The 16,320-nt window shown below is 40.7% G+C and overlaps 1 protein-coding gene across 4 annotated transcripts in view; it reads left to right on the forward strand.

Annotated features, from left to right (window-relative positions):
- Window positions 1–16,320, forward strand: part of RASGRF2 (Ras protein specific guanine nucleotide releasing factor 2) — a 93,329-nt gene that overhangs the window by 33,340 nt on the left and 43,669 nt on the right. For all 4 annotated transcript variants that reach the window (XM_082191879.1, XM_082191877.1, XM_082191876.1 and 1 more), the window contains exons 5-11: window positions 1,416–1,669; window positions 2,332–2,411; window positions 2,781–2,974; window positions 5,985–6,094; window positions 7,161–7,279; window positions 14,921–15,081; window positions 15,966–16,032. In XM_082191879.1, coding sequence (XP_082048005.1) covers window positions 1,416–1,669; window positions 2,332–2,411; window positions 2,781–2,974; window positions 5,985–6,094; window positions 7,161–7,279; window positions 14,921–15,081; window positions 15,966–16,032 — 985 coding nt within the window. The remainder of the gene's footprint in view (window positions 1–1,415; window positions 1,670–2,331; window positions 2,412–2,780; window positions 2,975–5,984; window positions 6,095–7,160; window positions 7,280–14,920; window positions 15,082–15,965; window positions 16,033–16,320) is intronic.

Here is a 16,320-nt window from a genome sequence, read left to right on the forward strand (position 1 = left end):
TTAAATGGAAAAGAGTTTATAAAATAATTTGTCCACACCCTTCTTTGAATTAGAAAAAATAATTTATTATGTGTAAAACTCTTCCATTCAGCTCAGTATATGTTGAATTTTAAAACTGCAGCAAGATCACCTAATATCTGACGTATACTATTTAGTCGAGCAGGCAGATAATGGTGAATTGGGGTAGATGTATGTACAGTGCATATCACATTACCCAGTATAAACTGCTTGAAAAAGGTTTACTGACCATTGTGTTTTCAAGCCACTTTAATTAAGATTTCTTTTCCTTATGATTTTACTTCATCCAGCCCAGTCCACAGATTTGTGTGCATTGCTCTGTATTTGACACTGTAGTTCAGTGGAAAAGTAAATGCTTTGCATATGCAAAAAATTCCCAGGTTCGGTCCAAGTAGGGCTGGAAAGTACTGCTGTCTAGCTGCTGGAATGAGTTATCATAGGCAGTACTGAACTAAAAGGACTATTGGTTTGACTTGGTGTAAGGCAACCATGCCTGGCACCAGCATACAGCGAACTGGGACATATGGAAGCTCTCCCAGCACTGCTTCTGTGCCTACTGCTGCTAGTCACTTGCCCACCCATGATAATGGTGGCGGTGCTCATTGGAGCCTAAGCTCTGCATGCTAATTAATGGCTGATCCCACCTCCCAATGGATGTACATCGGGGCGGGAATAGCATAATTAACCCATCAGCACCAGGGAATTTGTGGATGTGCAGCTGATGAGCATTGCTGCTAGGCTTCTCCTTCTTCATGGCCTTCTCACGGCTCTAATGGCACTGCTCTACCCACCTGCCTACAATTACATTGATGGAGAGTTCTACCCATCTACATATAAGCATTTTTTCCATAAAAAGGTGTAAAGGTACCCCTGCCCATACGGGCCAGTCTTGCCAGACTCTAGGGTTGTGCGCTCATCTCACTCTAGAGGCCGGGAGCCAGCGCTGTCCGCAGACACTTCCGGGTCACGTGGCCAGCGTGACAAGCTGCATCTGGAGAGCCAGCGCAGCACACGGAACACCGTTTACCTTCCCGCTGGTAAGCGGTCCCTATTTATCTACTTGCACCCGGAGGTGCTTTCGAACTGCTAGGTTGGCAGGCGCTGGGACCGAGCAATGGGAGTGCACCCCGCCGCGGGGATTCGAACCGCCGACCATGCGATCGGCAAGTCCTAGGCGCTGAGGTTTTACCCACAGCGCCACCCGCGTCCCCATCTACAAAGGTGTACATGTGTACAAAGTTTACTCCCCTGCTCACAGCAATGTCTGAAGATTGCAGAGGTGCAAGAAGAAGAAGAAGAAGAAGAAGAAGCTACACACACACACACACACACACACACACACACACACACACTTCAAAGGCCATTAAGAATGTGTTCTTCTTTTGTTGAATTACCAGGTTCAGAGTTTTATGCGAGGTTGGTTGTGTAGAAGAAAATGGAAGACAATTGTCCAGGATTACATTTGTTCTCCACATGCAGAAAGTATGCGAAAGAGAAATCAGATCGTTTTCAACATGGTCGAGGCTGAATCTGAATATGTACATCAGCTTTACATCCTTGTGAATTGTTTTCTAAGGCCGTTAAGAATGGCTGCAAGTTCAAAGAAACCACCAATTAGCCATGATGACGTCAGTAGTGTATTCCTCAACAGGTACCCCATGTGTTTATATATTTAATTAATTAATTAATTAATTAATTAATTAATTAATTAATTAAAATATGTCCAGACCTCTTTCATCTTCAAATATGAATGTATACAAAGGGCAGTTTAAAAAAACGGGTAAAGAGAAATAAAACAAATAAAATAAAATTAAAGATAAAGCAGCAGTACTGTAGAATGTAATCACAGTGCAATCGGGTACATCTTTAGAATTGAGTTCAATGAGATTTACTCGCAGCAGATAAGCATGGCTTGGATAAAACAAGTATTTGATGTATTTTGTAAATCTTGTTCCATTATGATGGAATGAAGTAAATCCAGCTTTGGCAATTTCCCAACTTTCTTCTTCAGAGTATTTCAGTCACAGCTTTTTTTCTTTTAAAAAAATATTCAGGTAGAAGTGTAGATCTTTTGCCTTCTTGAAGGCAAGAAATATTCCCCCGCCCCCGAAAATAAAATAATAATAAATCATGCTACATAGATGAGGTCCAAAAGTTAGTCAGTAACATACTTTTGTTTATTTGATAAAAAATTATAACCCACTTCTTCCAGATGTTTTGAACTATAGCTATTTATGCAGTAATGTTCAAAGAATATCTTATAATGACAGAGTCCAACTTTTGTTTATTGTTTCAACTTTTATTTCTTCGCAGTGAGACTATAATGTTTCTTCATGAAATATTTCATCAAGGATTAAAAGCAAGAATAGCAAACTGGCCTACTTTAATTTTAGGTAAGTGCTCTTCACTATGGCCATAATTATTTTTGCATGGCCATATGGGGATATTAGGAGCAATTGCATCCTCTTTTTTTGCAGATGTCAAGTGTGTTTTTCAGAAGATAAAACCATTTTAGGAAGGTGTAGTATGTTTCATTATGCAGAGCGGCTGAAAAATTGCCTCTGCATATCACTTCCACTGTTCAAAGTATACAACTTCTGTCAAGAGAGGAAAGGTGGCAACACTATTCCTTGTTAGGACTTCAGATTTTGCAGTTCTGGATGTAGATAATTTGCACTTAATGTTCTGTTTTATTTCTAAATATGACCTATGGAAAAAAGGGGATGGCAGCAACAATTTACTTTTCTCTTTGTTCTGTATAGCTGATTTATTTGATATCCTGCTGCCAATGCTGAATATTTATCAAGAATTTGTTCGGAATCATCAATATAGTCTACAGGTCCTTGCAAACTGCAAGCAGAACAGAGATTTTGACAAACTTTTGAAGCAGTATGAAGCCAACCCTGCCTGCGAGGGCAGGATGCTCGAGACATTCCTTACTTACCCCATGTTTCAGGTATTTTTGTTGTTACAGTGGTTTTGGGCATGTTATAAACACTACTTATATCACTTGGTTAGTAATACTAATGGCTGTTGCTCTAGCAGATTGGTTGTTGGTTGTTGTTGGCATCCATCTGTCTTGAGAGGCAAAGGAAGAGTGCGCCTTTGGGTGTAAAGTAAAACCATTGGAGAGTTACAGCACCTGCCGTGGCTGTAGAGGCTGATACAGAAGAGACGTGTTTTGTTGCAAGTTGGGCCAATACAGAAGGTGTCCTGTTTTGCTGCTACAGGTGCACCATGGCGTTTCCTTTCTTCTCCCAGCAGTCATTCCTCCTATGGTTACTGCTGTGGACAACCTGACTGTCTTGTCTCCAGGTACTGTGATCGTCTGCAAGACTTATAACAACATGGCGGGGTTAAGGTTACCAGCCTTTATGTCACATTTGCAGACATTTTTGTAACACAAGAGTTGGTGTGCCAGCAGGCCTGGTACCTGAAGCTTTTGGCAAACTTGCCATCTTCCATTCTGTGTATGTGACAAAGCCAGTGTAGACGTCGCCGAGTCAGGACTATGAGCAAGATGGGACTGTGGACTTGGGAAAGCACATCTTTATTTGAGACTCTATACTTCCATGTGATGCACAAAATTGTCCTGGTGCAGCACATGTGGAAAGGCATTGAGGCATCACTCCTGGTGGTTGTAGGTTGCCTACAACTCACTTCCATAAAGCAGAGTACTCAACACACACTTGATAGACCTTCATCTTGGTATTGGTCGTTAGCATAACATTTTCCCTTACCTTTGGGGTATGTCTGCCTTGCCAGTTCACTTGTCTAGCTCAGATTTGATGGAATGGTTGCTTGTTGTGGTGGAACTCAGATAGACAAAATCATCTACTACTTCAAGTCTGTGGTCTGTGGAGTGCTGACAAGATCCTGACCCAGAGTGTTGGTCTTTGTCAGGCTGATGGTGAGGCTGAACTCCATGCAGGCTTGGGCAAAATGGTTGATGAGACTCTATAGAGCTTCCTTGGAGTGGGCTGTCAAGGCTGTGTCATCTACAAACAACATCTCTATAACTGTATAGTTTATCTGGTGGAAGGGTCTTGAGCATAACAACCTTTTATATTACAGTCACAATTCAAAAGAGCTTGTAATACTTTTGAAGACATTTTGCTTTTTTTTTTTTAATTATTTGTTCCTATACCCAGTGGTTGTGTGATAAATGAAATTTTCTGCCATCAAGATAAATTCAATTCTCTTAATTATAGCACATGCAGTCTGAACGCTGACAATGAAGAAAAGGGGTTCCTGCAAATTCAAGTCATGGTGGTTTTTTGAAACATGCAACGCTTGTGTAAAACTCCCATCAAGACCTCTGAATCCACCTAGAAACCAGGCACTAGACATGCTCACTGTCTCATTCTGTCAATAAACCCTGGCAGCAGAGAGCAGCAGCAAACACAAGTCTTCAGTCACTGTTGTAAACCTAAAGAAAAATAAAGTGCAAAGACAGGCTCTTCTTGGAGGAACAGGGAATTAGCCTGGGAGAAGGAGCCTGCTGGGTTTCCTGCAGAAATAAGTGTAGAATCAGGGAACTAAAGTGTTTCTTTTAAGTTTGGAGGAATCTAGGTTTCTTTGCTACCTAGTCAGCTTTAAGCAGTAGCAGATGTTGGGGCAGAGCTGTGGGGCTCACCTGACCTCCGGTCAGTGGCATACCAAGATAGAGAGAAATGAGGCGGCGGCAAGGTTGGCACAGAACCAATGGACCAGTGGGCACACTGGATCACCTCTGCTACTGCATTTGCACCTTGATCTTGTAGCTGCACACACACACATGGAAACGCAGCCGGAAGTTTTCGAGCATCTTGGATGCCAAATGTTTCGGTTTTCGAATGCTGAAAACCTGCAAGTAATAGCTTCCATTTTCAAACACACCTCGGAAGTTGAACGGCTTCTCAGGTGAGTCTCAGTTTTCTCCACTGAAATTGCTGACTGCCTATTTCGCCTCGGTTGTCGAACATTTTGGAAGTCAAACGGTCTTCCGGAACAGATTATGTTTGACAAATGAGGTTCCACTGTATAATAATGAACTCCACTAAGCTTCAGTCTTATCTATTGCCCCTCCCCCTCCTCTAGTTTACCCCCAAGGAAGAGATGGAAGCTTTTTTTTCTATTTCAAATTAACTGCGGTTTGTTGTGTCATTGAAATCCAGACAAACTGTGGTCAATCTTAACTATACTTTGCTGAAACAAGGCAACTTCAGGCAATACCTTATGGAGCTGGCATGTTTCCATAAATTATAGTTCAGATTAACCACAGATTAAGGTCCAGAAAATATGATGCACTTCAGTTAGTCTGAAATTAAAAGGAAAGCTTCCAGTCTCCTCCTCACGAGGAGGGCAGGGAAAGAGTGCACAAGCCCAAGGTGCACGGAGGTTTGTTTTCATGATTTAATTTTCAGCATTAGATCCAAATGCAGCCATTATTTGCCAGCCTTATACAAACCCACACTAGGATTTTCATTTTATCATGGGATAAAGTTTTCTGGTAGCCTGAGATTGATGGGCTTCATGATAGACATATCTGTTTTGCATGTTAAACACATTTAGGACTAGTTGAACAACTGGAGAGGAAGGCCTCTATTCGGTTTGACATCCAGGCAACTAATTCTGTGTAAAAACTAATGGATCTAGATGGGACTACGCATCCACATTCACCTCCTGGCAGTTAAAGAGGCCTAGATGAACAGTATGGGGTGCATCTGCATTCACTGCACATCTGGAAGACAGAATCTCTGCCACTGAATTGGGGTTACTGTTAGTTTTTCAAGTTACTTATTTATCCTGAAGATTTCTTCTTAATGTAGGAAATATTTTAGTTGAGTGAGTTTATGCTGATAGAAGAAAATAAATGCAAAGAATTAAAAAACAATTTCTTTTTAAATGTTCATTTTTTAATTATTTCAAGACCAAGTGTGCTTTTAAATATAAACTTGCTGATAATCCCTTTCACCCATCTTTAGATTCCTAGATACATAATAACACTCCATGAACTTCTGGCTCACACACCGCATGAGCACGTAGAAAGAAAAAGCCTTGAATTTGCTAAATCTAAGCTAGAAGAGCTTTCAAGGTGAGACTCCTTTTGTTCTACGAATATGAGGCTAAAACGGAAACTGTGGATTACAAAATCAATGCGTTATTTTCAAAGATTGAATTATGGTATCTTTGGGCACAGCAAAAATAAACATGCAGTGTCTCCAGAAATCTGAATTTAACTTTTAAGAGACCACTCAGAGGCCAGCATTGCATTGTGTAAGCATAGTTGCACCTAAATTATTGATAGGGGTTTATTTTATTTTATTTTGGTCTTCAGCTGAATTTAAATAGTCTGAGTCTCCCCACTTGTGATTCCCAGCAACTGACATTCAGAAGCATATTACCTCCAGTGGTGGAAATAGAGCATTGCCTATGAGAATAATGCTATAATAATAAGTAATTCAAGAATAAATCCACCTAAAACACAGGAACATAACCAAACATGCCAACCTGGAAAAACAAACTAGGTGTACAGCATGCTGCAGTACAAAGGAAATTTATATTTTAAAAACCTTTGAGTGGCGCTAAAAGGACACTAGGACGCAGGTCGCACTGTGGGTTAAACCACAGAGCCTAGGGCTTGCCGATCAGAAGGCCACGGTTCGAATCCCCACGACGGGGTGAGTTCCCATTGCTCAGTCCCTGCTCCTGCCAACCTAGCAGTTCGAAAGCACGTCAAAGTGCAAGTAGATAAACAGGTACCACTCTGGCGAGAAGGTAAATGGCGTTTCCGTGCGCAGCTCTGGTTCTCCAGAAGCAGCTGAGTCATGCTGGCCACATGACCCAGAAGCTGTACGTCGGCTCCCTCGGCTAATAAAGCGAGATGAGCACCGCAACCCCAGAGTCGGCCACGACTGGACCTAATGGTCAGGGTTCCCTTTACCTAAAAGGACACTAGGCAAGCTTCTTTGGAGAAAGTATTTCACATGCAGGTTCCAGTGCTAAAAAGACTTTCTAGCCATCACCTAGCTAGCCTCACGTGGTGGGACCTGGCAGAGAGTTGTTCATGATGAAGGTAATAAGGTATGGGAAAGCTATATGTGCTTTATGCATGTACTTCATTTCCTGAAGCTGAACATTCCCTTTTCTCTTTGCAACAGAGTGATGCATGATGAAGTAAGTGACACAGAAAACATACGGAAAAATCTGGCAATAGAAAGAATGATAGTAGAGGGTTGTGATATATTATTGGACACCAGCCAAACTTTTATACGACAAGGTAAGACCATTTTCTTTAGCATGCATTTCTACAGTATTAAGAGAGCATAGCTGAAAACCAGAGTTAATGTTGGCATCATTGGGAAAAATACGGGTGCAATATATAGCTGGCACCATAAGTGTGCGATTGTCCAGATACAATTCATGAATATTAACCCCACAGTTTTGGGCTGCTGCTGAGCCCCACCTCTATGCTGTTTTTTTTCCAGGGGTCATGAAAAACAGCAGCACAATAATAGTAAAGCACCCGTGGGAAAGTAACATACACAATAACCGGACTATCGTCTTCAGTGGACCAGAAATTATCTACAGCAACATGGAAAATAGGTCTGTCTGGCCAATAGATGTTGCAGTCCCAGATGATGCCAACATTCGGGCAAAAGCACAAGAGAAACTTGGAGTGCTTGAAGCTTTGTCAAATGGTGGAGAGATTGTGAGGAATGAAAACAGCTGTCTTTTGTTTCCGTTTTTCATCTGTGCTTCAGGAACAGCTCCAAATGATACAGTCTGATAAAAAAAATTTCCCTTCAGATTGTCTTTTCAGTGCCAGAGCCAGAGTAGGAGAAAAGTTATGAGAGTATTACATTATCTGGTATACTTGAAATGCCCAGGGACATGCGTGTCTTCTGGAAGACCTCTGCTGTGGCTTTTTGTGGAAGCTCAGAATTTATGGTACACAACTATGTGCAGTGCAGGTCAACATAGTCATACATGTAGGGTATCCATTATCAACTAAATATCTGGCACAAGCTCCCTTTAAGAGAAGTAGCTATGACCCAGGAGGCCAGCTCCTGGACAGTTAACTCAGAGGTGGGGCCTGGCTGGAGAAGCTTGTTACTCTGTGCAGAATAAAGTCCATTCTCCCATCCACTCAGTTTGTAGTGAGTCTCTGTTTAAACAGCAGAATACAATACAATGTACACCAGGCACCTTCCAGATGTTATTGGATTCCAGTTCCATCAGCTGCAGCCAGCATGGCCCAGTATCAGTTATAGGGATGGAAGGATTCCATTTAGGTTCTCTTAGTTTCTCATTTTCACCAGTCTAAAATTCAGCTCTCCACATTTATGGATTAAAAAATTCTCATGAGAATTCATGTGAACTGAATCTGATTTCACCTTGGAGGGACATAGTTTCCTTACCTCTAATACACACTTTTATCAACCTCAGTTGCCCAAGTACCACTTCTTCTGTAGCCAAAATTTCAACAGCAGGTTCTGGGGGAACCCAGAGGTTTTCAGAAGTACAAACCAAATCCTTCCCGAACAACTTGATGGAAGGGGAACCTCAAGACAGCCCAGTGAAGTTGAACATGATGAGTAGGAATTAAACGCTGAGTGACTGTTGGATGGGGGATGGAACAAAGTATATTAGAAAGCTGGTTGACTGGAATCCTGGACAGCAGCAGCATTTTGCCCTGCAGTGTTTTGTTGTAGGCCCAGTTTATGATCCATGAAAGTTTCCAAGAAGAAAATGAGAAATGAAGCTACTGCCACCAGTAGGAAAACACCATTAGGAAAGTCTGTAGCCACTTGCTCAGCTCTGTTTTCCAGCGACCACACTGAGCAAGCGTCATATACTCAATGAAGCTTGCACTTTTTTGGTATTGTTTTCAAAAAGAGAGCAGGCAGTGTTTATCTTAAAAATTCACACTGTTCTGATTGAAAACAATTCTCTGCTTCAGAAGTTTTGAAAGTGCCACAGATTGAAATCCTCATCTTGTGGAAGTCATATTGAAAAAGCAACACATGACAAAGAAATGGCAAATCCTTGATCTTGTTATAAATATTATTGATGGCTGGAAGAATTGCACACATCCAGAAGTTGATGCTTATGCATTTTAAGTGCTCTTTTTAGCTCTCTGAACAGATGATACAAAAACAAACAACAGAGACCTCATCTGGTCTCCTAGGAATTTAAAGTGTTCTCTCAGCTGTTAATGCCCTACTGATCAGAGGAAAACCTTTATCTGCCAATGATCTGGATTTAAAATGGCTGTGGAAGTGACAGGTGTAAGACTTGGCACTGGCACTAACAGTCAATGTACCTGGCACTAACTCAACCCCTTTTTGATGGTCCTTTGGATCACTTATGCTGCAATTCTACACACAGGTACCAGGGAGAAAGCCTCCTTAAAATCAATGGGACTTTCTTCAGCGTACAGGGTACCTCAGTTTACAAACTTAATCCATTCTGGAAGTCTGTTCTTAAACTGAGGTGCGCTTTCCCTAATGAAGCCTCCCGCTGCTAGTGCCCTTCCGCCATTCAGCTTCTGTTCTTAGACAGAGTTTGCAAACTGGGACACTACTTCTGGTTTTGTGGAGTTTGTAAACCAAATAGTTCGTAAACAGGGCTGTTCTTAAACTGAGGTACCACTGTATTTATCTTACTTATTTCACAAGATTTATTACTGCTTGATTGTCATAAAACCTCAAAGCAATTTACAGAAAGAATAGATAAGTATAGGTTTGTATGGTCAGTCTGAGAAATTGCTTGTTCTGCAAAATGTACAACTATATAAATTTAAATTGCATTGCTGGTCTTATAACTTCTCACTTTCATGGCAACACACCATTTTTGAATGTATTGGTAAAATTATACTTGAAATGTCTAAGACCAGAAAGTTTTACTTTCCTTGTGTGAATTTCCTTGTATGACTAACTCCAAGTTGTAAGTAGAGTGTAAAAACAAAACAAAAAGCAACCTCCATTCTAATGGAATTATTATGTTGTGTGTAAATTCTCTATGCTGTAAATTCTCTATGTAGTATACCATTCGCCTATACTTCGGTGTATTAAAATATTATCACTGAGTAACTGTTCATATCTGTGCCAAAATTGTGCAGAATCCAACACTGCATGAGTGAACTTCTGCTAATGCACTGGGACATCCCCTCCTCAACCTTCCTGCAGCCCCTGAAACAGATCTTGAGGGTGTATGGAATGCTGCTAAGAGGAGGTGTGGAAGATGGAATTAGAAGTCCTTTCTGCTCGTGTGTGTGTGTGTGTGTGTGTGTAAAGTAGTTAAGCATATTTACTTGGAAGCAAGTTTCACTGCATTCATTTGGTTTACATTTTGATTTAAAATAACTTCTAGGCACGTTAAAAAACAACACATTCACCTTTACAGAGTCTCATGTGACCTGATGTCATGCTTAAAGCGTTCTTATTTGATTGAGTTAGCCTGTGTGTTTAGCCTTTGTGAGCCAGTGACTCTTGGCTTAGAAAGAAACAACATTGGCATGTAAATTTTGCATGCATAGGGGCTGATGCACATATGATGAATCCATTGGTTGTGGGTCACTTGGAGCCCTGCATTGGGAAGTGCTTTTTGCAATATCCATCATCTTTAGGCACTTACTTCCTCATATGTATGTAAAGGAATTGAGCCTTAATGCCTCAGTAATATCTGATTCTGCATTGTGTGTCTACCTAAAAATCTGTGAATTAATAAACTATAGTATAACAACATTTTTAATAGTACCTTTTTATTATTATAAAATGAAATATTGCATTCTCAAAGGCACATATTTTCAGGGCTTTGGACAATGTTATTTAAAAAATGTGCGAAAAATCACTTAACAGCTACTTTAGAAAAATCACCTGTTACAGTACTCCTTGTTCAAAACTTGTTTTGATTTCTTTCAAGCTCTCAGTCCCAATACTAGAGAAAGCTATTTTCCCTCCCGAGTTAAGACAATTTGGATGCAAGGGGTATGAATGAACTTTACAGTAAATACGTTTAAAAACATTCTTCTGCAGGTTCATCTGAGTTAATGGATATAGTTTAGGGTCACAGGTGGCGCTTTGGTCTAAATCACTGAGCCTCTTGGGCTTGCCGATTGGAAGGTCAGCAGTTCGAATCCCCACGACGAAGTGCACTCCCATTGCTCTGTCCCAGCTCCTGCCTATCTAGCTGTTTGAAAGCACACCAGTGCAAGTAGATAAATAGGTACCACTGTGGCGGAAAGGTAAATGGTGTTTCCGTGCACTCTGGTTTCTGTCACTGTGTTCCGTTGCGCCGGAAGCGCTTTAGTCATGCTGGCCACATGACCCAGAAAGCTGTCTGTGGACAAACCCCGGCTCCCTTGGCCTGAAAGCGAGATGAGCGCCTCAACCCCATAGTCGCCTTTGACGGGACTTAACCATCCATGGGTCCTTTACCTTTATATAGTTTTGGGCCTAAGATTAGATGGACCTCGGTTTAAACTTCTGCTATGGGAATTTAAGGCCTCTTCACATTTTTAAGTCCTTTGTGGGGGGTTTTAATTATTTGTTTGGAAGATCGTTATTGTACCTTTGCAAATTAAATACACACACACACACACACACACTTCCAGTTGGCTTGTAAATTAAAAACAGTAATGCAAATTACACATCATGAATAAAATTATTCGGAGGGGAAGCAGCCTTTTCCAGTTGGACACCACTTCCTCCCACCATGTTTTAGAGAGACTCCCAATATTATGGAGAAGCGTTGCATAAGGCACAAGCACTGTAAGAGAAAGGATGGGATCAGAAAGTCACCCCCCCCTTTGACTGGTAGGAGTGACCCAGGAGAAATCTGGGCCCCAAGTGGCAATCTGATGGTTGTATTAGCAACAGCAATCTGCTAGGCCTATACAGTGGTACCTCTGGTTACATGCTTAATTCTTTAGCTAATGAGGCCTTCCACTGCTGCCGCTTCGCCACTGCGCAATTTCTGTTCTCATCCTGAAGCAAATTTCTTAACCCGAGGTACTATTTATGGGTTAGCGGAGTCTGTAGCCTGAAGCGTATGTAACCCGAGGTACCACTGTACCTATATATCAGTGCTGTAAATAAGTAAAAAATTGTTCTGGTACAATGTGGAGACTGTTTGGTGGCTGTTATTGTCCATTTGAACTAAAATAACACATCTTGGGCACATATTTTCAGGGTTCTGGGCAATGGAAGTAAGGTTTCTCATCCCACTGTTGTTGTTTTTCCCCCTGTGTCTCAATATTGCAATATAATTGCTGCTGTCATGCAGGCTAAGCTGCCTTTCAGCTATTACAGTGGCTGATGTTTCATCAAATGGCTCCTTTAAAATGGAAAACCTTTTAAGACCCAACCTGAAAAGCAGCAGTCCTTGATCAGCGGTTCTCAACAGAATGATGCTGCAGTGGTCCTACCCCAGCACAAGCCTTTTCAGCTTTTCAGAATGTACCTGTTTTGACAGAATGGCTGCCTCCATGACAAACCTACTTATCCCATTATATAATCAAACTGTCACTCTTCTTTGTATTTTACCCTTCTACTTGAAGACATTATGGTTAAATTATTTTTATTCCAATAGCTATAGCAAAAAAGAATCTGTTCAGGCCCCAGTCCTGCCATTAAGCAAATGTGGGAATGCAGGGAGCAGCATCTGTGCCTCCTGCACCCCCTAAAACTAGCTTGCTGGCCTCAGGTGTGGCATAAAAAACTGCTCCTTCACCAGTATTGAAGTAAGATTTAAATGCCACTTCTGTGCATAAAAATGGGGAGAATAACTTGGATGCCAAAAGATCTGTGTTGCATATTTACTAGGAACTATACCACACTCCATCCTGCTTGATTGTTTTTTAAAAATTTCATTGCATTATGAAAGCAGAATTAAAAATATATATAATATAATCCAGACTGCCCCGTGTGAGAGCTGAAAATAATTCCACTTAAAGCGAATGGATTTTCCCTTTGGTTTCCTGCTTCAGCTTTTCTCGCCAGAGGCTCTCATGCCCTCCAGGAGCAGCTTTTTAGGAGGTGCAAGATGTAAAGTGGGAAAAGTTCTGATACATGCAAATATTATTAATATTATGGTATATCCTACCTTTTCTATGGTATATGGTGTTATGGTATATCCTACCTTTTCTCTGACTCAAGGTGGCTTTCAGCTAAAACAGAAACAACTGAAAACTTATATTTAAAAAAGCAATGATTTAAAACAATTAAACATTACTATGTACTGGTATCTGCCATAGGGACGCGGGTGGCGCTGTGGGTTAAAACACAGAGCCTAGGACTTGCCAATCAGAAGGTCGGCGGTTCGAATCCCCGCAACGGGGTGAGCTCCCGTCGCTCGGTCCCTGCTCCTGCCAACCTAGCAGTTCGAAAGCACGTCAAAGTGCAAGTAGATAAATAGGTACCGCTCCGGCGGGAAGGTAAACGGCATTTCCGTGCACTGCTCTGGTTCACCAGAAGCGGCTTAGTCATGCTGGCCTCATGACCCAGAAGCTGTACGCCGGCTCCCTTGGCCAATAAAGTGAAATGAGCGCTGTAACCCCAGAGTCGGTCACATCTGGACCTAATGGTCAGGGGTCCCTTTACCTTTTATGTATCTGCCAGCAAATTTGTTGATGCTACTGTGCCAAACATTGCCAAGCTCCTGACGCACCTTTGCTTGCAGGCTGGAAAGGAAGGGAAAGCAATTGTAAATTCTCAGCACACACTTTTCAGATTTCTGTTTAATGTGGTTTGCTTGTATGGTTTTCCGGTTCTGTGCAAATCTGAGGGATCAAAATAAAGGAAAAAAATCATTTGTTCAGGAGTGCACCAGAAATAGTTAAGATCACAGCATTAAAGCATTGAGGAAATAGTGAACACAGAAAGGAGAGCAGCAAATAGTCTGCAACCATCAGTGGAGCAGTTTGGACTGCAATTTTCCCCAATTTATCAGATGATCCCTGTTATCGGGTAAATCCAAATCTACAGGGGAAAAGCATAAAGACTGGTGTTGTCTGAGGGTAATGTCATATGGACTACACAAATAAAAAGGAGAAGGTTAACAGCAGCAAACACACAGTAACCTCTGATGAGGACAAGTCCACAGAATGAGATAAAAAAAATAAATCCATTTACAAGACTTGTTGAAAAACAGACTTCAGTAGGCATCAAAAACAAAAAACAAACAGTTTTTTGCATCTGTCTGACATGTAATGGGAGGAACTTCCATTATCAATGTTTTGTCATTCTTTTATCTTATTATTTTATTATTATTTTAATGTTTCTGTTCTTCTGGAAAAGTTTTAGAGATGTATAAAACAAACTTTTAGTAATCAGTCCCACCGGTGGTTGCTTTAAGATCAGTGGTTGGAATTATGTTACTTTGTTATCCTGAGAGAAAATAAGTAATTTTGAATAGCAAAGGCAAATTGAGTTTTGCTATTGCCCAGAGAGTCTAGTTATTGGGTGATTAAGAAATATGAATGAAGTAATTTTTTTTATTGTTTGCTGAATTATGTCTTACAGTTGATATTCTTTTTGTGTAATTGAAATGCTGTAGCCCTCTACAGTTAGGTTGCTTAACTTGGCCTTAAACAGCCTATGAACAGGATTACAGTCAAACATTTTCCTGCAGGGTAACCCATTATAGTGTTTGTTGCACTACAAGTCCTATCATGCCTCACTCCTGGCCATGCTGCCTGGACAAAGATGGGAGCTGGCCACAACATCTAGAAAACACCACACTGGCTACTCCTACTTTAGTGAAACCAGTGTAATTAGGATGGTCATCTCTACTTGCCCCACATGGTGTGCTAAGAGAGATATACATAATATCAAATAGACAATGAGGTATAGAATATGAAGGATTCCACTTATTACTCTTATATTTACAATGTACCATTTGCTTTTGTAATCACTAGGTACTCTTATTCAAGTACCTTCCGTTGAGAGGGGGAAACTTAGTAAAGTTCGCCTGGGATCATTGTCTTTGAAAAAAGAAGGAGAAAGACAATGTTTTTTATTTACAAAACACTTTTTAATTTGTACAAGGAGCTCTGGAGGAAAGCTGCATCTACTTAAGGTACAGTGTTTTCATAGCTACGTCATTTACATTTAGCATGGTGGAATGTAGAGCATAAAGTTCCTAATTCTGGTGTTTCTCACTACATGTTACATTTCATTACTGCATGGTAGTTTAATTTAGGACATGAAGGATTTTATGTATTTCAGTAAACTGAGCCACTGAGACAATGCACAAGAATTGCCTGGAAACGGTATCTCAGTATGGGAAAACTTATAATTTGAACAGAGTGTTAGCTTTTCTAAACTAATTGTAATTGAAATTGTAATCTGGTCACGGAAATGTTACAGGAACAATTTTATTGCAAGGGACACACCATCCATTGCACGCCTTCATCAGCCAGCTGGTTGCATGGCTTAACGTGGCTCAAGGTTGGACTGGCCCTGTATATATATAATGCCGTTTGCAATTATATAGCCTTCCAGTATAACTTTACAGTGAAATATTTTTCTTGAATTATTCCCCTATATGGATTGAAACTGTAATGTATTCAAATCTGAAAAAAATAGGTCTGCATTAATCTGTTTTTCTGTTTGGGATTCGGATACCTTATTTATTATATTCACATATTTCTCCCATGGAGTTGCTAGGCTGGTATGAATGAGTGTGCCATGCCATTAATCCTATCAGTAAAATTGATTTTATATGCTGTTGGTTAATACACTGCAGAATTATTTTAATTGGAAAAAGGAACACATGCAGCTTAAATTTATCTTCGTTTTTTTGGAATTAATAATGTTCTTGATTTTTGCAAGTGTGTTCAGCTATTGGAACAATCCTTTCTAGGAGACTGTGTAACATTAAATTGCATAATTTTGCATAATTTTAAGTGGGGGAGAGAGGATAAAATAGATTCCTGAAAAAGGTATTATTTATATCCCTAGGCAGGAGGTGTTCTCTCGTTAATAGAATGCACACTAATTGAGGAGGCTGATACGAATGATGATGACTGTAAGTTATATCAAACTGTTTAATATAATTATAATGTTTACACAAACATTAGTGTATTTTTCTGAACAATATATAATGAATACAGTCCCCAGATAATGTGTCTGTCGCAGCTCCCAAGAAAACACAGGATTGAAATCTACATACCACAAGCCTTTCCTGCCTCCCATAAATTGGTCAACCTCTACTGCTGCTTCCACCAAAACCACTTCCCTCAGTCCACCAGAGGAAGGCAGACTGGGATGAGCATAACTGTGCTATACTCAGCAGCTGTTTGGCAGGCTGAGAGGG

Source organism: Podarcis vaucheri, assembly GCF_965113315.1.
Source record: "Podarcis vaucheri genome assembly, chromosome: 11".
Classification (NCBI taxonomy): domain Eukaryota; kingdom Metazoa; phylum Chordata; class Lepidosauria; order Squamata; family Lacertidae; genus Podarcis; species Podarcis vaucheri.